Source organism: Agelaius tricolor, unplaced genomic scaffold, assembly GCF_023055355.1.
Source record: "Agelaius tricolor isolate 1412-34295 unplaced genomic scaffold, bAgeTri1.0.p SCAF_18, whole genome shotgun sequence".
Lineage (NCBI taxonomy): Eukaryota > Metazoa > Chordata > Aves > Passeriformes > Icteridae > Agelaius > Agelaius tricolor.
In genome coordinates, this window is record NW_027269278.1 from 1,950,261 (window position 1) to 1,972,122 (window position 21,862).

At 50.4% G+C, this 21,862-nt stretch overlaps 1 protein-coding gene across 1 annotated transcript; it reads right to left on the bottom strand.

The window, feature by feature from the left end:
- Window positions 1-625: 625 nt before the first annotated feature.
- DELE1 (DAP3 binding cell death enhancer 1) lies at window positions 626-18,880 on the bottom strand. The gene is made up of 11 exons (XM_071443006.1): window positions 18,759-18,880; window positions 18,578-18,674; window positions 18,342-18,462; window positions 17,877-18,020; window positions 11,540-11,595; window positions 9,737-9,830; window positions 8,879-9,021; window positions 7,904-8,062; window positions 6,983-7,075; window positions 3,547-3,703; window positions 626-2,691 (listed from the first exon to the last, which is right to left on the bottom strand). The coding sequence occupies exons 1-11, from the start codon at window positions 18,863-18,865 to the stop codon at window positions 2,435-2,437; spliced, it is 1,428 nt and encodes a 475-aa protein (XP_071299107.1). The 5' UTR covers window positions 18,866-18,880; the 3' UTR covers window positions 626-2,434.
- Between the last annotated feature and the right edge of the window lie 2,982 nt (window positions 18,881-21,862).

Below are 21,862 nucleotides of genomic sequence, written 5' to 3' on the forward strand. Positions count from 1 at the left end.
CTGGGTGACAAGGTGAGGATCAATCACAGGTTGGACTTGATGTTCTCAGAGGTCTTTTCCAGCCTTAATGATTCCATTCTATTCTGTTCTCTCCTTTGAGGCCATTGGATTTTGGAGCACAGTCCTTATCCAAAAGCAGACACCAGATGGCTGGAGTCTGCCAAAGGTAACCTGGGAAAAAGGAAGTGTGAAAACACTGTTTTGAAATATTCAGTCACAAGCTTCACCCTTTTTATGGGTTTTCACTTTGATCTGTCAGTCTGGGAGCTGTAAGACAGTTTTGGGATAATAGCATGGGTGGGGAAACCAAGGTATTGGTGACAAAGGAAGAAGCACACAGGTGTTTGTCTCTGCACTCCTGGAGAAGGGAAGGGTGGTGCTGACCCATGGGCTCGTGCAGCAGTGTGGGCATGGCAGGTAAGGGCTTCTGGGCTCTCCTGGACCATCTCAGGTACCCTACCCCTGTGCTTTTCCATGTACCTGGAGGTGACATTCCCAGCTTCAGCTGTGTGTGTACACACCCGAGCCGCAGCACCACACAATCACACAGACCATTTAAAGCAGAGCAAATGAGAAAGTTACCTCTTTCTGTTGCTCTTGGGGCTAAATGACAAGAACAATAGAGTGAGATTTCCCCAGGTGGACTTTTTAATATCCAAAATGTTGTTTTATTTCCAGTCTCCAAAATGCTTGTACAGATGAGCCCATGTCTGGCATCCATCCATGGATGGGTTTGGCCTGGCCTGCTTGTGCTTCTGGTCTGCTAACACAAATCTCTTGCTGGTTTGTTTTACAAACAAAACAGGTTCTTGCACCAAAACAATGTCAGAGAGCCAGATTCTAACTGAGATGCAGCTGTGCAAACCATGAGGGAGGCATTTGTGACTGAGCCTGTGGGATTCCTCTGCACCTTGGGAGCACAGGCAGAGGGACAAACAGCCAGCACAACCTCACATCTCCCTCTGCAAAGTTGCTTTGATGTCCCTGTCAGAGGAAAGTCCTTACACAAAAATACCTAATAACAAGCAGGTTTAAAAGGAGACAAACTCCTCCCTCTTGCTTTGCAATTTCCTGGTTCTGCAAACTGCTTTCAGCCCCCCCAGCCCCTCTCCCATCCTGGCCGATGCGTAAGCGCGCTCTGGATTATCACAGCATAGGAAATCCACCCCAGGCATTTCCTGCTCCTTGTATCCTGCTTGATAAAGGAAATGGTCTAAGAAAGTTTGGTCTGAGCAGAAGGAGAGAGCAGACCAGAAGAACAATCAGATGTGTTGAGGGCTGGCTGTGCCCCTCCTTTGCTGCATGGAGAAGTTCAGGATGGGGCCATTGCCTTTGTTTTGCAGAGCCTGATCTACACAGAGCACCAGGGCCACAGGAAGCTGGGCAGCTTGCACAGATGCCCTTGAACCAGTTTAAACTGGTGTGAACAAATGCCTTTTTCCGGATTCAGCTGCCCCAGTGGAGGAAATTATCACACCAGCTGCCTTCTGCTGCTGCCTGCCAGCGGTGCCTTCCCGCTGGGAGCATCCCTTATCCACTCTGCTGAAAATGAGCTGGCGTGCTCAGCAAACAGGGACACGATGGATTTCGAAGCAAACCTTGCTCATTGTGTCTCAGAGAGGTGGGAGCAGCTCCCTGCCAGGGCTGCAGGAGCAGGAGTGGGGACAGAAGGACACTGACATGGTGCAGGATGGCCGGGGACAGCTGTCACCTCACTGCTACAGGTGGATCTGTCACATCCCATAAAAAACTCTGCCCAGTGATGAGAATTCACTCTCTTGCTTGCCCAGGTCTGAAAGCAGATTAAACTGCCATAATGGTAACACAGAGCCAGCCTACACTGTGCTGGTAGCAGGGGCACTCTGGGGACTTGCTTTGGAGAGAGAGAAAATTGCCTCAGAGGGTGTGGGCTAGGACAATCCCAGGGTTAGTTGCCAACGTCCCCATATGGTGGCTTGTAAACCTCCCTGGGGGACCATGAGCAAGACATGCAGGGCTACTGGAATTAGAATCCCAGATCACACCAGTGTGGTGCAGAACCACAATGGTGCAGAACCACAGAATGGTTTGGGCTGGAAGGACCTTAAAGCTCATCTTGTTCCACCCCCTGCCATGGCAGGGACACCTTCCACTATCCCAGATTGCTTCAAACCCTGTCCAACCTGGCCTTGGACAGGGCTTGGAGAGATCTTTCAGAGATCCAGGGGCAGCCACAGCTTGGCTCTAATACAGAAATGCAGGTGCAGAAGGAACATCCCTGTCTGGAAGGTAGAGTACTTGGTGGTGCAGGAGATATCACAAAGTTTATTCTCAAAGCCCAGGTATTTAAAAATGCCTCCTGTTCCATGAACAGAGAGCTTTCTCTTTCCTTTCACTGCCAGCCTGGTTCCAGCCCACACCAAGGGCTGCCTTGCCCTCTGCCTGCTGGTGTCACTCACTGCCAGCAGTGCTGGGGCTCCCAGCCCTGCAGCTCCAGTGGCACTGTCCTGGCTCTGAAGGCACAGCTCCACCCTGCACTGCTGAGCAGCATCACGGGCAGTGTGCCTGTGCTCCAGGAGTGGGGCAGGGTGAGGCCACACTGTCCTGGCTGGCTGCTGTACAGACCTGCAGACACAGGCTCAATAGTCCAGAAATCAGGGCTGGAGGAGGAGGCTCTTAATCCTGAAGGGAATGGATGCTTTGTGTGCATATCTGAAAGTACAGGAAAAACAAGGTGTTAATGACACTGGCAAAGGCTTGATCATACAGCCACAGAATCACAGAACATCCGGAGTGAGAAGGGACCCTTAAGGATCATCAAGTCCCACTCCTGCACAGATGCCCCAACAATCCCACCCTGTGCCTGAGAGCATTGTCTAAATGCTTCTTGAACTCAGGTTTGTTTGCTGGGGAGCTTGTTCCACTGCTCAACCACTCTCTGGGTGAAAAACCTTTTCCTGGTATCCAACCTGAACCTCCCCTGACATAGCTCCAGCCATTCCCTCAGGTCCTGTCCCTGGGACCAGATACTGGAGCCCTGTGCTGCCCCTCAGGAGGACATTGAAAACCACAATGAGCTCTGCTCTCAGTCTCCTCCAGCTGAAGTGGAGGAATGCCCAAGTGCCCTCAGCTGCTCCTCACAAGGCTTCCCATCCAGACCCTTCCCCATCCTTGTGGCTTCCTTTGGACACTCTCTAATGGTTCAATGCCTTTTTTATACTGTGGTGCCCAAAACTGCCCGCAGGACTGGAGGTGAGGCTGCCCCAGTGCAGAGCAGAACAGGACAATCCCCTCCTGGCCCAGCTGGTGATGCTGGACCTGGTGTCCCCCAGGACACAGTTGGTCTTTTCAACAGAAGTGATTCTGCAACCTATCATACTATGGGAACAGCTTCTCCAGCTGGACGGGAAAGAACTGAGGAGGAAAAGCGGCGCCTTCCCTTCAGCACAAAGAACTCCTTTGTGCCGTGGTCCTGTGGGAGCCCTCCTCTGGCAGTACAGCCCCACTTTCACAGGGCCACCTGCCCAGGCAGTGCCCCAGCCCCTGGTGCCCTGCTGGCCCTGGTACCTTGCAGCTCCTGCTGCCATGCCTGCAGTCTGTCCCGGGCCTGCCTGTTTCCCATGGCTGCCGACTGCCGGTAGTGCCTCAGCGCCTCCGCCAGGTCCCGCTGCACTCCCAGGCCCTGCTCGTAGCAAACGCCCACGTGGAACCTGCTCTGGGCATCCTGGCACAGCAATCACACAGCAAAGGAAACAGAGACTCTTTAGCACCTTCTTCAGAGTTTACTGCTCTATCTTTGGTCACCTTGCTAAGTTTACTGCTCCATCCCTTAGGCTCTGTCTTCAGTAGTTTAGTCCCCTGGAGAGAAGCATAATGTCTGGCTCTGCTCCTTCCTATCCCTTTCCAATTAAATTCACTGATTTCCCTTCAACACCCAGGGCTGTGGCAGAGTAACAAAGGAGCAGCTGGCTCTGCAGAGCATCGCAGTTGTCTCAGAGGTCAGAGCTGAGGTGTCTTGGGCCGCCGTGACTGCGCCACATCCTGATCCCACCCAAACTCCAAGCACGCCCTGAGACTGCCCTAAGAGAGTTCAAGCCCAAGTCTTGTAAAAACATCACAAATGGCACAGAGGTACTTGCTGCTAAGGGTTGGGAAATTCCCCTTTAACACAAGAGTGCAGCACTCTTCTGCTCAGCCTCACCTCATTCTATTCCAGAAGAAATCTCAGGCAACAGAAATGAAGTAAATGAAGCAAATATGCACTAGAGAAAAAGCACCTGAACCACTCAGACATATGTAACTGCTGGGAACAAACTGGAAGGCAAAGGTTGGCACTGCAGTGAAGCCAAATCCAAACCCATGACATGTTTATGTGTCAGCTGTGCATTTTATCCTTGAGATCCAATGGGAGGCAAAGGGTCTCAGAGAGCAGGAAAGCAGGATGACACTCCTGAAGACATTAAAAAGACTGCACGGACTTGTGGTCACACAGACCTTTCCAGCAACAAAGCCAGCAGCACAGCCTGAAGAGTATGACTGCCAGAAACATGAGCTAAACAAGGCTTTGGAAAAAAAAAAAGGAAGAAAAAGAAAAAAAACCCAAGTAAGTAGCAAGTTTTAATAAAGCCACTAGAAAAGAACATATTGCAAGTGTTGCTGTCTAGGATATAGCTGGTAGAGGCAAGTGAAAAACTCAGTGAGTGGGTGCTTTGCAAAATGTTGCAAGTCTCAGCTTATGACAGCAATAAACTCCTTTAGAGATGAGATAAACACGTTGAAGAATTGGCACTTCAGCTGTGACTAGAGACAGGGTTCAATCAGGAGAGCTGCACCACCATCTCTCACAGGATGAACACCTCAGAGCCAAGCCTGCAGTGAGGGGAGAGCCCCAAATTAGCATGGCAGGAGTGACTGACACCCCTGGAAATCTGCAAGTCAGGCCCAGTTCTCCAACAGAACTCTTTATTAGGGTTTTATAGTCTGTGGCTGCATGTAGGAAATCAGGGAGGATAAAAAGTGGGAAACAAAGTAGAACACAGTTCTTGTGTTGGAAAAACACTTGTCAGAGTTCCCAGCTCAGCTCTAGCAGAGAGAACAAGCAGAGAAACGCTGAATCTGTGACTTTTTGTGCTGTTTTCCTTTTTCTGGAGTTGTACTAAACTATGCTGTCCTTGCTTCATCCATGCCAAGAGTTCTTTCAGCCAACTAAACATCAATTCCAACTGCAGGGTAATGGGAAGTGAATCTGTCCATGGAGCCCTTCTCCAAGGAAAATGGGGACATCCCATCCCAGGGAACCCACCATCCATCAGCCTGCCCTCAAGGCTGAGCCCCTGAAGCATCCACAGCATCTGCTGAGCAGCAGAGATGGGGAAGGATGCTCAGGGTCTGAAACTCTGGCCAAAACATGCCAGGGGTGCAGCTGAGGACCTGCAGTTACCTGACAGATTTTGTGTTGTTAAGGCATTACCAGTAAATGCCAATCATCTCTTTAATGGGATAACTCAATGTGATACTGTTCAGCATAAAATCTCTGACTCCAGGCTGGAAAAAAGGAGCCAAGGATGAAGCTTAGGAGAGATCTTCAGCAGATTTAGAACTAAATACTGTGTACTGTGATGTCTGAGCTGCTGTGGCAAGTCAGGCCTTGTCCCAGCAGACTGAGAGTGTCTCCATGCTGGAAAGAGGGTGAAAACCCAAGTGGCAAAGTTTACAATGATGTAAAAATGACCATTCAAAATGGTCAAACTTACTATAAAGAATTAATTAAAGATCTCACACACCTAAGGAATGAGCAACAAAATCACGAAGGAAACAGCACTGCCAAATGCAAAGTAGTGCTGATAGGAAGAAATTTGGGTATCACACTGTGATAGTTCCCTGAGACCATCTCATCAGTGCTCAGTGCCAGGCAAAGGGCAAGCAGGGCTAGGAATTATTGGAAGGGAATGCAGAACAAAGCAGAGGAGCTCATTATGTGAGATCCATGGCATACCTCCATCCTGAGTCCACTTTTAGTCCAAGCATCTTAAAATGGTCAAAGGAGAATTAGAAAAATAGACAGAAGACTGACAAGCAAAGTAGAACAGCTTAACTACATGGAGGCACAAACTAAACCAGCACTGCAGCCTGCAAAAGAAATGACTCAGAGAGGACACACTAAAGGGCACCACAACCACAACTATTAGCCAGCAGAAGAGGCAATAGCTGTTCATTATTTTCCATTGCACAAAAGCTGTGGGAACTGCAGTTAAAATGAACAAGTTCTTCAGGAAAAAATAACCCCTGGCCATTACAATGCAGCTGAAAACAAGGGGACAATGGCAAGAAACAGAACTGTGGGATGCAGAAACCTGGCTGCAAGACATGGGATCCACAATTCTACTCCTCTAAATGCTGGTGGGGGTTCAGGAGAGTGCTGTCCCCACACTGTGGCACTGCCCTTCAAGAAAGAGAAGCCTGGGCCACCCGGGGAAAGTGCATGCAATGAGATTCTTGGGGATCTAACATGAGCTGTGAAGAGAAACAGCAAAAATGGGGGAAGGCTGAATGGAGATTCAAGAGTTTCAGTATGTTAAAGGTGCCTGAATTTAAAAATAAATCCAGAAACAGTCTTTCCATCCTCTCTATAAAAGACAAGAAACAATGGGCCAATTTTGAAGAACAGATTTGAGATAAACACAATGAAGTTCTCCAAGTGATGCAGTAGTGAAAGATTTTGACTGAAGAGGGTGTAGATGCTCCATAATGGGAAAGCTCTACAATGCTGGAAGCTGGATACAGGCACTGGTGCTGTAGGAACTCCTCCAGCCCAACAGGGCTGTCTCTGTAGGGTCTGTGCCCAGGGCTGTCTCCTCTCCAAGAGGCACCAAGGCTCCACTCTGTCCCTTCACACTGGGCAGTAAAATCCTGACATTTTCTCCTGTTTCCAAGAAACCCTGAAATCCTCCACCTGCAGATCCCGAGCTGAGGACAATCCCTGGCAGAAGGAAGGATTACTTACCCCATTGTTTGCTGCCTGCAGCAGGTATTTCAAACCTCTCTTCTCCTGAGGCTTCAGCCCCCTCATGTAGAACACTCCAAGATAAGCCTGTGCCTGTAACAAAACCACATCGTCCAGATCAGCCTGGATTTTAATTACTCTGTTTTTTAACTGATTTTTCAAGCTGCTGGGGTTACTGTGGCAGTGTGGTAAGGACCCTGCCTGTGCAGGGGCTCTTGGGAGAGCCAGGGCTGCCCTAAGAAAAATCAGCATGATTTGGTAAACACAAAGAATTCACATTTGAGAGCCAGAATATAATTTCAAACTCCCTGTGGGAGTCAGAGCCAGAGAATGGTTCCCACTCATGTCCTGTCCCCAAGATCCTGCAGATGCACCCCCTGGTCAGTGAGCTCCAGGAGGCCACAGGCACTGCCAGCCTGGCATTCCCAGGGCGAGATGGCACATGCCTAAATGCATCTCCTGGAGTGGGAAAGGAGGGCAGAAGACAGATCTGCACAGATGAGTCATCTCAGAAAGTCACAGATACAAAATGAGGATCTGTTCTTACTTCAAGCACTGGAAGTTCCTCCAGTACAGTGACCTGTACTCTTGGAATTGAGAGGAGATGAAAAGTGAGCTGTGTTTTCAAGAACAGGTGAGCTCTCCCAGCCAAAGGTTTAATGTAAGAGCCCCATTGACAACAGCCAACCAACACGTGGCACAGTGGCTGTGTCTGCAGGCAGGGCTGTCTCCCAGACACTGTCAGGAATATACACAAAGAATCAGAGAATGGTTTGGCTCAGAAGGGACCTTAAAGATCCTCTAGTTCTAACCCCCATGCTGTGAGCAGGGATAAAATCATTGGAAAGCTTTCCCTCCCAGTGCTGTCTCAGATGTGGCTCCAACCCTTCAGTCAGGGCTCTCTGACCTATGGACACCAACCTCTATGATGCCAGCCCCTGCTGCTTGCTCCAGGAGTGCCACAGCCTTGTGATGCCTGTCCCAGGGGCTGCCAGGGCCGTGCTGGAGCAGGTACCTGGCGTAGCGGTACTGGGCCATGGGGTGATGGCTGCTGGCTGCCTGGCAGTAATAAAAACCTGCCTGAGAGAGAGAGAGAGAGAAAGCCAGCTGATGCATGCCCTGAACATGACATGGCTCCCTTCAAGCTTCACCTCTCTGGTAGAGCCATCACAAGCTGCATCCCTCCCACAGCAGAACATCAGCTGGGTCAGGTGGGACGGCGAGTACCCCCGAGCCCTGGAGCCACCCTGCCCGAGCTGAAGGGGGTGGCACTGGGCCAACCATGACTCAAACCAAGCTGCCTGTGCAGCTCTTCCCGGCTCCAGCAGCTGCTGGCCAGCTTGCACTAGGTGGCAGGCTGGAGTTACAGGAGCCAAAGCAGAGATCTGAGAAGCCCTGGGATGTGCAGTGGTGTCTTAAATACAGCGACATGACAGGTTTCTCCTTGGAACCCCGCTGGGTGCTGGTAGCACAGCCTGTGCACCTGGAGAACCCTCAGAAGCTGTGGGAAAGGGATCTCAGAGCACCTCTCTGAGGGGATTGGTGACACTGAAAGCAGCTCTGCAAAGCTGCAATTTTTATATTTCCAGCATTTTCTACTGAGTCTTCAGAGCCTGGGCTCTCCCAGGCTCTCCAGGGAAAGGGCACAGCCCTGAGGCTGCCAGAGCTCCAAGAGCCTTTGGACAGCACTCCCAGGGATGCAGAGGGGGGGATTGTTGGGGTGTCTGTGCAGGGCCAGGAGCTGGATCAGTGATCCCTGGGGGTTCTCTCCAGCTCAGGACATTCCATGACTTTCCCAGCCATGTAAAAGGAAGAAAGCTCCAAGCACCCAGCACAGATCCCTCTCCTGATGTGTGCTCCCACCCCCACCCCCACCCCCAGGCAGGCCCTGGATACCTTCTCCAAGTCCTTTTCTGTGCCCCTGCCGTGCTCGTAGCACAGCCCCACGTTGAACTGGGCTTTGCTGTAGCCCCGATCTGCTGCCAGCTTGAAGCAGGTGAAGGCCACCCGGCAGTGCCCCGCCCTCATGCTCTCAGTCCCTGAGGAAAACAGAGTCCAAACCATGGAAAACAGGGAAAAGCACACAGCCACAACCCAGCCTCCAATGCAGCAACCTCCCCCACAGCCACTGGGCCTTCCTTGGCTCACACCAAGTGCTCTGGGCCACTTCCAGCTGGCTCACCAACCCTCCTTCCACAGTTTCAATAAGAAAAATGGCAACACTGCATTTTAGGGATTTTTCTGGGCTCGTGGCAGAGAGGGATCACAGGCTAACACAACGTATGGCTCACACAGAAACAACTTGCTTTTCAGTGCTGCAACTAGTGGTGTATATAGGGCAGGGACTTTTCTTAGCTCATTGCATCTTCCTTCTGCTTTTCTTAGAGTTGCAATCCTGCAATTGCTTTTTCAGCTTGCCAGGAAAACCGTGAGCTCAGACAATAAAAGAAGGATACAAGGATATGACATCTTGTGTTGCAAAAAAGACAGAGATGGCTTAATTTCCAGCTACAGATGTCAGGACAACAGTGCAGGCTTCAAGCAAGCCTGGATTGAAATATGCTGAGATAAATCAGGTGGCACGATGGGACAAAGGGCAATAAATCTCTCCAAGCACAGTTAAAATTGCTGAAAGGAGGCTTCAGTTTGGGTATTTGCCATCCCTGCCTTCTCACAAGACCTGCAACCATTTGGAGGTCCTCCAAAATGAGAAACCTGTGGTTTAAGGGCAAAACAAAACCAACTCCACATTACCAAGGATATTCAATGCAATGGAAATATCAATTCGGAAAATCTGCTGCAATTGGAAAGCGGCTTCCTCTAAATGCCCTCGCTGAGCTGGGTCACCCTGAGGAGTCAGAGAAAAAAGCTATTAAAGAGAGCTAAATCATATCAACCCTAGAGGAGATGCTGGCTTGGAAACCAAGCAGTGAGACCTGTTTGTATGGTAGTTCAGTCATCAGGAGGGTGAGGTCATGTGTACACAGAAAACCCTCCCTGTCCTACACAGCCACCTTGCTGGGGAAGCTGCACGGACACTGCTCCCCTGCCCCTGGCCAGGGAGCTTGGTGCAGCCTCTCAGGCACCAGCAGACTTTCAGAATTCAGCAAATACCTCATCCTACTCAGCAGTCTGCAGCTCCTCTGGAGGGGCAGCGCAGGGACAGCTCTGAGCTCTGCTCTGGGACAGGGACAGCACCCAGGAACAGCTGGGGCTGGGCCGGGGCAGGGCCAGGCTGGATTTTGGGAGAAGTTTCTCCCCCCAGAGGGTGCTGGGCACTGCCCAGGCTCTCCAGGGAATGGGCACAGTCCCGAGGCTGCCAGAGCTCCAGGAGCCTTTGGACAGCACTGCCAGGGATTGTTGGGGTGTCTGGGCAGGGCTGGGACTGATGATCCTCGTGGATCCCTTCCAAATCAGGATATTCCACGATTCTAAGATAACTCCCCCCTCCAAAAATAACATTAGCCCTTGTTCCCTCTGCCACACTGTGCCCAGAGCAGAGTCCCAGCCAAAACACCCTCACACCTTCCCTTTACCCAGCTCCAGCTGAGCTGCCCCCTCAGCTGCACTGAGCACTGCCCAGTGCTGCTGAAACCCTGCAGGGCACAGCAAATCCTTTTCTCCTAGGCAATGAACAGCCTGGGACATGGGAGGAGGCTCAGCCCAGCTCCACACCCCTGTGACATCGAGTGGCAGCAGAGCTCAGTGCACACAGGGAATCTGGAAAATGCCCCTTGGCTCAGGGCTACTCCCAAGGGGCCAAGACAGGTCCAAGGGCCCTGAGCTGCTCCATGACCCAGCTGCAGGCTCTTCCTCCAGCCCTGCACAAGGGGCACCTCCCAGCATGGAGAGATCCATGCTCACCCCCTCAGGAGATCAAACAAATTCCTGCTTGGAGCCTTTTGCAGGAACTCACTCTGCTAAAAGCTGAATTTACCTCACTCTGCTCACAATGTCCTTGAGCGATTGCTCAGCCGAGTGATTATCTTAAAAAAGGAATTTGCATCTAAGATGTGAATTGCAAAAAATTGGCAGGTTTAATCACAACAAGAACAATAATATAATTTATGGCCTTGTGACTCTCGAGCTGATGCACTCTCTTCAAGCCCCAAGTGCTTCCCTCTTTACCAGACAAGAGCCAGCCCTGATTTGCAGCATTTGGAGTGACACCACCTTCCCCAGTCATGGGTTGTCTGGTAAACACCGAAATAGCAACAGCATGTAATCACCTAGTGAAAGATTGCATCAAAATGCATATACACAGCAACACACTGGTGCTGCTGAATTTATTTTTTTGTTTGGTTGCTTGGTTTGGTGTTTCTCACCATTTTCTTTCAGTGTTTCCCTGCCAGCAGCCCTGTTACAGATACATCAAAGGATGGGGATGGCAGGCTGTAAATCCTGGAATTTTCTGGCTATAGCAGAGGTCAGTATATCCCATCTCCCTTTTTTTCCCAGTCTTGTGTGTGAATGTTGCTCAGGCTGTGCTCAGGGTAGATCTGGGATGTGTTCCTGCAAGGAAGGTGCAGACACAGGGGGTCGAAAATGAGACCTTACCTTTGCACTATGGAGAACTGGCCCCACCCTGGAGCTCACAGGGATTTGGAACTCCCCTGCATTAAAAAAAAAATCCAACAAAAAAGCAAAGTTTAGCAGTGCTGCATCTCTGCCTTTTCTCATCCTCTCTATTCCACAACTCTTTCCTAAAGGTCTGATCTCCCATTCAGTCAGGGACATCAGGAACAGAAGGAATCCCAACCAATCTGACCTTTGGAGCAAAAGCAAGCTCTGGAATCCAGCCCTGTGGCTGCAGCTCCTCCAGAAAGGCCCCTGGTTTTGATCTGAAGACACCAAAAGCAGAGAATCTTCTGCTTTTCCTAAATGTTCCAGTAACTTGTAATCACTGCTTTAAACCCCTGTGCTTCATTTCAAATTAAAGTACTCCTACTATTGGTTTCTGCTTCCAGGCACTGGCTCTTCTAGGTTTTTTCTTCTTTACTAAAAAGCCAATTTCTCCTTTTGAAAGTCCTGACACGACTAATCAGCCCCTCTTGATTCCTGTCTGTGATTCTAAAAAGACTGCACCATTCACATCTTTCAACTGCAGCACTTTTCTGCCAGCCTTGGTTAATTTTTTGACTTTTTGCTACTATTCCTGAACTTCCAGCAGGTTACTGAGGTGCAGCCCCTCTCAGCAGTGTCACAGGAGGGGTGACATTGCCTCCTCCTGCCCAGTTTGCCTGGATCAGAACTGCTGCAGCTCCCAGCTCACCCAGGCTTGGCATCACACCCAAGCCTCAGCTGAGGTGCTGCCTCCCCATGTCCTTCTCCAGGTCATTTCCCTGCAGGGGACAGCCCTGCTCCTGTGCCAGGGGGTGATCAGCCCTCTCAGGCACCCTGGGACAGCCACGAGCTCAGCACTTTGTCCCCAGCTCCAATGAGAATGATCTGACAGAGCATCTCCAGCCCGAGCTAAGGCACCTTGCTGGGTGCAGGACTGTGCTGGCAGTGGTCACAGTGGCATCACTCTTGCCAAGAGAACAATGACCTCCACAAAGAGGACACAGCCTGAGGCCAAGGATTTTTAACCTGGGTCACCACAAGCAGCTGGATCCCACAGGACATTGAACTCCAGGTGCTGGAGCCTGGACCACTTTGAGCCAGAGCTGTGCCCTCCCTGTGCCTCCCTCTCAAGCTGTGTGAGAGCCAATACAAGTGAAACAAAATGTCCTTTTAGGGCCTGATTCCCGGACTCCTGGGGCTGTTTGGCTCCAGGAGCAGCAGCAATGAGGTGTGCAGCAGGCAGGAGTGCTCCTTGCAGTGCCTGTGCTGTACAGCATGCAGGGAGCCATGGCCTGTGTGCCAGCTGCAGCCTCATTATTCCCAGACAAACAATTCCCCCCGGCTGTATTCAAATGTGTGTTATCTGAACAGGCCCCACTCACCCAACAAGCAACATCACTGTGGCAAACATGACTTCTACGCAGCATTCCACCTAAAGTAGTATAATCTGTGAATTTATTAGTTGTGCTTTCTGTTTCTTTGCAGAGTAGGCATCAAATTATCTGATATTTCTCACTGTAAGGCTCTACCGTGTATCTCCCTTGTGATGTAATTTGGGTTTTTGCCACACAAACAACTGCAAATCCCATGGAAAAAAAATGGTCTGTATTAAGAATTCTCCCACTACTTGTTTAAACAGCATTAGTACAACCACACTTTAAAGAAACTGTACATTTTGCATGGGTGTCTACTCCTAAATCAGACACTCCTCGTTTACTGTGAAAATGTTGTAATTTGGACAAACCACTGAACCATGGAAAATAAACAGCCACTAATTCTGAATTCTGTCAGCCTGCAGAAGCACCTTGTGCCCCTCTACCACGGGAAACCCCTCCTCACTCAAATCTCCACAGATCAGGGTTACCAATTCCACAGAACATCTGGAAAAAAGCACAGGGACCAACCTATCCTGACACCCAGCCCCAGTCCTAAAGGATCAGAGTCCCAGGATGGTTTGGGCTGGAAGGGAACTTAAAACTCAGCCAGTGCCACCCCTGCCACGGCAGGAACACCTCCCACCATCCCAGACTGCTCCAAACCCTGTCCAACCTGGCTCTGGACACTTCCAGAGACCCAGGGGCAGCCACAGCTGCTCTGGGGGAGCTGAATTCCCTCAGAATCACCTTTGAGGCTGGGCAAGCTAAATTATTCTTCAGGTTATGTTTAAAAGATGGGAATATCACAGCTGGAATTTTCTGTGCAACTTTATTTCTACTTCTTCAAACCCATGCTATGATGCAACATGACTGCACATTCTTTTTTCCATGCAGTCTTGCAGCTTTCAGTGTTCTGGATGCCCAATGCTCACATCTTCAGCAGTTCATAAATATTTTTATCTCTCTTCACTGTTCATCCTGGACTAATCAAGTGTTGCTCACAGCTAGCTCCAAATGAGGAATTAATAATCTTCTCCTAGACAGCCTAGATTGCTCATCCCAAAACATCCAGGAGAACGAAGTCACAACAAGAGCTGGCCAAAATCCAGCATTTCTGCCTCATGGAAAATTTCACTGTTTCCAATTGGTTTCATTGTGCTTTGAAATGAAAACACACTTTTCCAATGTCTGTAATCTCAGAATTGAAATAACGAATTTTACAGTTCTGCCAGGGGTAAAATACAACTCCCCAGGGCATCATTCAGCTGCTGTAACACTGAGACTGGCTGTAATCACCTGCTTGCTCACTCTGTGCCTTTAACTCCCAGCAAAAAGCCTCTGAGTGAGGTAGAAATTGCATAGAAAAACATAAGATGTGAACACAGAGCCGAGGACTTGCTGGTAGCAATATCTAGAATGCTACTTAAAGCAAGTTTTAAGTTAATTTTCTGAAGTTTTCTTTTTAAACAAAGGAATAGATTTTGTTCCTATTGTGCTGCAATAAAATTGGAGTGGCTCTTGTGGAAAGCTGAGATGTTGGGCCACAACAACAGCAGATTGTCACTGCACAGGGCCACCAGCACCAGCAAGTGTGGAAATGAACTGAAACACCCAGAGAAAGGGGAAGGACATGGAATTCTCTCCAGAAGATCCCTTGCCATTGCTGGCAGCAGCCAGGGTACATTGTGCTGCACTCTGAGCTCTGCTCTCTCATGGCAAGGCTTTGCTACCAGATTCCCCTGCATCATCTGCCAGGCTTCTGTCCTTCCCCTCCTTCTGCTCTCCCCAGCTTCCTGCTGCATCCTCATTTTGCCAGCCTCACCCTTTTTCAGTAGCTAAACACCAGGGAAAAAAAATCCTGTACCTCAGGCAGGTTTTTCTGTAGAAAGCAAAATGTAGTGAAAGAAAGGCATCATCAAGCTTCACTTTCCATGGAAAGATTCCCAGGACTTCTCACATGACAAAACCCTGCATTTTTTCAGGCTCTTCAGTGCAGATTACCAAATCTCTTCCCTCTGACTTTTCTCCATAAATTCCCACAAAATGGAGGCACAACAAAATGTGGAATGTAACCCGAGGACTTATGTACGGAGCAAAATCAAATTATTCCTGACATATATTATCTCTGACAAGTGACAGTTGGAGATGCTTGGGCAGAAAGGGTGAGGAGCAGGGATTATAAAGTCACGCTCTCCCTGGCAGAACTTTCCAGCAATCAGCTGTTCTGTGATCTGAGCAGGAGGCTTGGCTGGACCAATTAAGTCTCATTTCAATGTGTAATTTTACCTAATCACTTCTTGGAACCCACTTGTATTTCTGGCCCGTAGCAGTGAGTTCCACAATTTACCTGGGCACTGGCCAAACACAAAATGCCTTTTGCTTTTTTCCAAACTTGCTACCTGACCCTTCTGTGCTGCCTTTTAATATCAGCATTATGAAAAAGCCTGTCCCTATTCACTTTCTCTCAACACTTTTGGTTTCACAGAGCACCAGCACATTCTCTGCCACTTCTTTTTTATAAGCTGAAGAGTCAGTCTGTGTTTGGATGTAATTGTCTGTCATCTTTTCTCTGCAGTTTTGTCCCTGTTTTTCAGGCACTGTCTTTTCCTTAAGTGCTCAAGACATGGCTGCATCCCAGACTCACATGAACCCACAGCACTGCCTTGTCCTCAGCTCCTTCCTTCACCATAATTAACATTTAATTGGCCTCACTGCTGCCGAGCACTGACTTAACCTTATCAAAAGCACATCCACAGTGACTTTAAATGTTCCCTCTGCAAGACAATTATTAATTTGACACTCCTCACTCTGTGTGTGTATTTACAGCCACACTCCCCTGTGCACACTTGTTTAACCCACCTGGGGATTACCCTGGCTTTGGTTCTGTGCAACCTTTGCCTGTGACTTTCAGATTTGCCTGTCCTGAAGAATTTTGTACCATTTGCTGCTTCTGCTGCCTCGTTCATCGCCTCTTTTTTCCAAATCACTGCTGACTGTGCTGAGCAGAACTGGTTTAACAAAGGACAGGGGAATCCTACAGTAATGGCTCTCCACCCTGAAAACTTTCTTGTGCTTTAAGGCGTTACCAGCCCAAGTGTAACCCCTCCATATTCCCTCATACCAGCTTTAATTCTTTAGATAGCTTTGGTTTAGGTCCTGTCTGGATGATTTTCAGAAAGCTAAAAGCTGGATTATCTTGCTCCACATGCCTGTTGACTTCTCCAAAGAAGTCTTAATAGATTTACAACTCTCAAGTCTCTGCAAGGGAGCAAGCTGGCCTGAGAAATGGCTTCCTAAATCCTTCCAAGACCTTTGATACAGCCCACTCATCCCAGCATCTGACACCTCTATCCTGTAACAGAGTTTCTATCAAATTAGAATCACCTTTTTTGCAGTTCTGTGCCTTAAACTAACAGCCACCCACCCCTTTTTAAAAGCCAAGCTGTGCAATCTGTGAGTGCTCATTCCCCTGGCCACGGAGCAGGTTTGAGCATGGGATTACAGATTGTCCTCGGAGGCTCAGTGATCTCCCAGCTTCTGAAGAACATCTGAACAAAGACCACGTGGCCTTAGTGACTTGTCACTGTTCAATTCATCAGTTTGCCCAAAAGCTCTTCCTGTTGACTCTCAGTAGGAGCTGTTTGTCAGACACACAGGCACTCCAGGACGTTCAGCTGTGCCAACTGCAGGCACTGCTGTCTCCACTTCTTCCCACCACTCCTCCCAGAGGTCCATGTCCAGTCACTTGCCAGTGCTGGAGTGCTTCTTAATATGCTCCAGGCTAAAGCAGATGGGTTAAACAGTCTAATTGGCAGTTTAGGTAAATTAACCTGGCTGTTTTCCTGGAGTTAATTAGGAGACACGGAAACAAAATGCTCCATTTGCCAACTGATGGGAATGGTAACCTCTGGCAGGAGAAGGTTTGATAAGCAGTGATGGGCAGTAGCTGAAATCAGCACCGAAGGAAGCCAAAATTTTGAAAGCAAGCAGAAAATGGGAAACAGCTCCAACCTTTTCTGCAGCACCTTCATTATTTAAATTCTTCCCTGTGAGGGTGCTGAGGCTCTGGCACAGAGAAGCTGTGGCTGCCCCTGGATCCATGGAAGTGTCCAAGGCCAGGCTGGACAGGGCTTGGAACAGCCTGGGATAATGAAAGGTGTCTCTACCCATGGCAGGGAACAAGAAGAGCTTTCAGGTCCCTTTTAACCCAAACCAGTCTGTGATACTGTGATTTAGCCAACATCTGTGGTTGGTTTCCTGATGTGCCTCTTCTACACCACTACTGAATGTTGTCCCCTTGCCACCTGTTCCAGCAGGCTTCCTGCTTCCAACAGCCTTCCTGAGGCCATTATCAATGTTTCTATATCTAGAGAGCTGTAGGCCTCATCTGATCTTCCTTGGTGTGACTTTAAATTCCCTATGTAGGACACGCTTTCCTGGGCGAGACTTCAATTTTGTTGGAGTCTATCTTTCTATTTTTATAAAACTCATTTTAATAATGTCTTTGATACCTCCTTCCACTGTCTTATCTATGGCATAAGAGCTCAGAAACGCAACCTCATCTTGCAGGAAGAGAATAATTCCTCCAGTTTCACACCATGTACGCCACTCTCCCAGATCAATGGCGCAGCATCCTCCTGAATCCTTCTGGCTGCAAACATCTGTCCACAGTAAAAGAACAGGACTGGATGCTGCAATCAGTCTGCTAAGGCAGAGCACTGTTGGGAAAGCTGTTGTCACCTGCAGTTACAGCACAGCCTTGTCTCTGCCTTCAGGAGGTTTTTTCCTCCTGTCTCTGGACTCTGATTCATCTCTCTAAAATTTGCCTTTCCACTCTCACCTGCCTCCTGTAATGTCGATAAATGACTACACACTCCTTGGCTCCGAGCTTGCCTTGGAGGAGCTCCCAGGTCCCTCTGCCAAGAGTATCCTGTCCCGCAGCACATGGCACATACCTGCTTCTGCCCAGGGCTGCCTCTCTCCTTGCCCCGAGGGGATGCCTGAGGATGAATTCTCTGCTACAGCCTCTGGACTTGCTTTCTGCAGGATCTGGGAGCCCAGCTGCTCGCCAGGACCGCTGGTTGAGGCTTCAGTCACCACTGTAACACAGAGCACAGTGTCTGCTCCAGGTGACAACACCGGGCTGTGCATGTACTCAGTGTCCTCTGACCACACAGAGTAGCAGGAGGAAAGTTTGTGCAGCAGAATCCAGAACGGAAAACAAAGGTAAGGGCACATAGAGTGGGATTACACCAAACCATTAAAAGAATCAGAGATTCTCCTGATACTCTCCCCAGGGCCCGAGAGCGGCCCTCAGCCTCTCCCAGCCTCACTGAGCACAGCCCGAGGCAGGAATCCCAGCCCGAGGCAGGAATCCCATCCGGCCGCCCCCCGCCGCCCTCCCGGGCCCAGCCGCTGACCTGCGGGCTGGGGGGGCAGCGAGGAGCGCCAGGGAGGCCTTCGCTCTGTCCGGGCGTCCTGCAGCGAGCGGAGCCCCGCGATCTGCCGGAGCAGCTGCAGCAGCAGCGCGCCCACAGCTCCCTGCGGAGAGCGGACACGGTCAGGGAACTGCCCCGCTGCTTCTCCCGCTCCCGCCCGGCCCCTTCCTCCCGGCTCTGCTCGGGATCCCCCGAGGTGTCCCCGCGCTGCTCCTCACCCAGGTGACGGCCTCCCGCACGGAGTAGCGGGGCACCAGGCCGGGCAGCGGCTGCGGCCGTCCTCCTCGCTCCGGGCCATCCTGACACGCGGGCGCCCTGCAACAACCGCACACACACGGGCGCCGTGAGGCCGCGCCGCGCCGCCGGCCCCGGGGCGGGGGACCCCCGAGCCGCACTCACCGCTCGGGGCTGCGGCCGCGGCCGCCGCCCAGCCCGGGGGCACAGGCGGGGCGGGCGGGGGTGGGCGCGCAGCGGCCCCGGCCCAGCAGCAGCAGCAGCCGCCACATCCCGCCCGCCCCGCCGGAACGCGCGGGCCACAGAGACGGGCGGGCGGCCGGGCAGGGCGGGCCGGGGCTGCGGGCACGGCGGGCACGCAGGGGACAGAGGGAACACGGGCGGCTACGGGGAGAGCGGGCGGAGCGGTAGTATCGCCGCGGAGAGGGGATACAGCGGCACGGGCAGCACGGAGCGAGGACAGAGCGGCGGCAGCACCATAGAGCGCGGGTAGAGCGGCCCCGGCGCCATGGAGCGCGCACAGAGCGCCGCCCGGCCGGGAGGCCCCGTGTGGGCGCTGAGGGCGCGGGGGCTGCCGCTCCGCAAAATGGGGAATGTGTAAAACATTTCTGAAGAAAATGTGTTCACCGGGGTTTGATCTCTGTGTGCTTTGCAGCCTAATCAGCAAGAAGGGTGATTGTGTCAGTGAAAGAGCAGCTCGCGAGCGCTAAGTGATGTCCAGGTGTTCCAAAGACCGATTACTTGGTAGGGTCACCTTGCAAATGACGCTGACATTTCAAGAGTCAGACATAGTTAACAATTTGTCCAGAGTGTGACACTGAATGAGAAGGGGGTTATGGAACAGAGTGCTGCCGTTTTGTTGCAGAATGCGGAATAAATTAAAATTAAGGAAGGATGTTCTTTGGTGCTTGATCTTTGTACGCTTTCAAGCCGTATCAACAAGCAAGGAGATTTAATCCCTGGAACAAATAGCACCTAACAAGCTCTAAGTGATGTCCAAGTGTTAGAAGGACAAATTACTTGGAGTTGCCTTGCTAAGGTTTAGGGCTGGACACATTTCAATGACCTCAGACCCCAGGGAGGTTGAGGAAGCTTGTAAAGAAGGATGTACCACTGATGGTGGACACAAGGCAGAATTTATAGACACAAGGACATTTGGCAGAACCCACAAGATAAGGAAGATTGTGATAAAGCCAACTCAGCAGCTGGGCTGAAGTCAGCTCCGATTGGGTAGAAGGTAATTCCAGCAGGGGCAGGTCACAACCACTGACCCATGGCCCAAGAAACAACTGACCCAAAAGAGGAGAAGGACTGAGCCTGGGACTAATTAGCATGAGAAGCGAGAGACTCATTAACCAACAGAAGATAGAATACTAATTAGTAGGAGAACTAGGTGACATGTAGCCAGTGAACACTGATGCCTTTGTTTGCTAAAATGTAAACTAAATAAATCAAATGCCTCGGCTCCGTGTGGATCAGCCTCTTGCACAGAGGACAGAACCTGTTTTAGGCTATCAGGGGAGTCCCTGGGGATCTGCTGTTGTGTGGGGTGGGGGTAACTCCTTCCAGGAGAGCATGGATAGGGACACACCCCAGGCTTGTCATACCCAGGTTGTTCCTGCAGCTTTGGGGTGTGAGTGAGTGCTCCCTGAGCCCTGGGGGTGACAAAATATAGGAACCACCTCAATAGTGGGGAGTGCTGAATGATTCCTGTTACTGTACTATAAACTGGATTGTTTTAACCCCAGGGAGAGGGGGAGGGAAGGGGTACGGAGCCACCAACCAGGTAAGGGGGGGGAAGTCTCAGGGGACAAATGACACCTGGATGGCCCAATGTCCCCAGGGCTGAGAGGCAGCTTTTGAACTTCGCCAATCACACAACGCCCTTGCTGGCACACCGAGATTGAGGGACAGCTCTCAGCAGGAGGCAGGGGAGGAGAAGGGAGAAGGTATTGGCACACCTGGGAAAGAACCGGGATAAAGGAGACAGGCTATTACATCACACCACAACACTGGATAAAGTGCCTTTTCCTTACCCAGAGCTGCACCCAACAGAGACCATACCGTGCCAGCCTGAGAAAAAAACAGCTTCATGTCCTCCTCACCCTGGGTTTCCACCAGGAGTAAGAATATTGCCCTGCTCATTCCAGCTAAACACTTTCATTTATTTATTTGTTCCATAGGCACAGAAATTCTTGGTCATTCCAGCTTGGTCCCTCTTTCTGGAATGTGATGTTTTCTGTGCTGGTAATTCCTGTTATGAGCTCAGAATTCTTGTTCAGTATTAGCTGTGGTTTATGCTTGAATGGCTGCAGGTTTAATTCCAACTATGGAAGATCCCTAATTGCTCTCCTTCATCAACCTAAACACTTGCTCTAAATTACCAAATTTCTCTTGGTGTTCCACAGCCTTTTTTTTTTTTTTTTGGTAGTGTCATATGGGACACAAATCCTTTATCCTTTTCACCCCAGATTTGGCTTAATAGTGTAATTACAAAGTCATTTAGTTGCCTGTTTCACTAAATGTGTCTGTAATTGTCTCATGTTAGTAGACTGGTGTTTGCTAAGCTACTACAGTTTGTTTGGGGATGAAAATTACATGCAAAATAGAAATATCAGCATCTCCACTCTATAATCTTGCCTTAATTTTCTTGCTCATCAGGTTGATACCACTAATTAATGCTCCAAAAACTGAACCTGCATTTGTTGGTATTGGTTCATCCACAATCTTCTCAGCTGATCACTGAATTTTTAATGCTTTGGTCCTGGTTTCCTTTCAAGTTCCCAGCCAGGTGGTGAGGGATACTCTGATTTTCTGTGCCTGGCAAGGCATGAGCAGAGCTGCTCTGTTTGGACTCCTGTTGTGGGGATTCCACAGGAGCTGCAGTGTTCATGGTGCAGTTGTGGGTTGGTATCTGACCCTGGAGAAAGAAAATCACCAGCTGAAGGTCAGGGGATGAAGGTGAGGGGATGCTGAGGGATGAGGAAGCAGCTCTGCAGGGAAGGAGCAAGGAGGAGCCAAGGAGGCCAGTGGGATCCTGGGGTGCTTTTCCAGCAGGTCAGGTAGGGATCCTGCCCCTGTGCCCAGCCCTGGGGACACCTCTGGGGTGATCCTGCCCCTGTGCCCAGCCCTGGGGACACCTCTGGCTGCTGTGTCCAGCTCTGGATCCTCAGCACAGCAGGGACAGGAGCTCCTGGAGCTGAGCAAGAGCCTGGAGCATCTCAGTGCCCAGGAAAGGCTGAGGGAGCTGGGGCTGCTCAGCTGGAGAG

What these genes read in the sequence shown, in the direction of transcription:
- DELE1 (XM_071443006.1), bottom strand. Translation starts at nt 18,865, where the DNA reads ATGTGGCGGCTGCTGCTGCTGCTGGGCCGGGGCCGCTGCGCGCCCACC. An exon ending in TGCGGGAGGCCGTCACCTGG is followed by an intron (nt 18,463 to 18,577) that starts GTGAGGAGCAGC and finishes CGCTCTCCGCAG; the next exon opens with GGAGCTGTGGGCGCGCTGCT. An exon ending in GCTGCCCCCCCAGCCCGCAG is followed by an intron (nt 18,021 to 18,341) that starts GTCAGCGGCTGG and finishes TCTGTGTTACAG; the next exon opens with TGGTGACTGAAGCCTCAACC.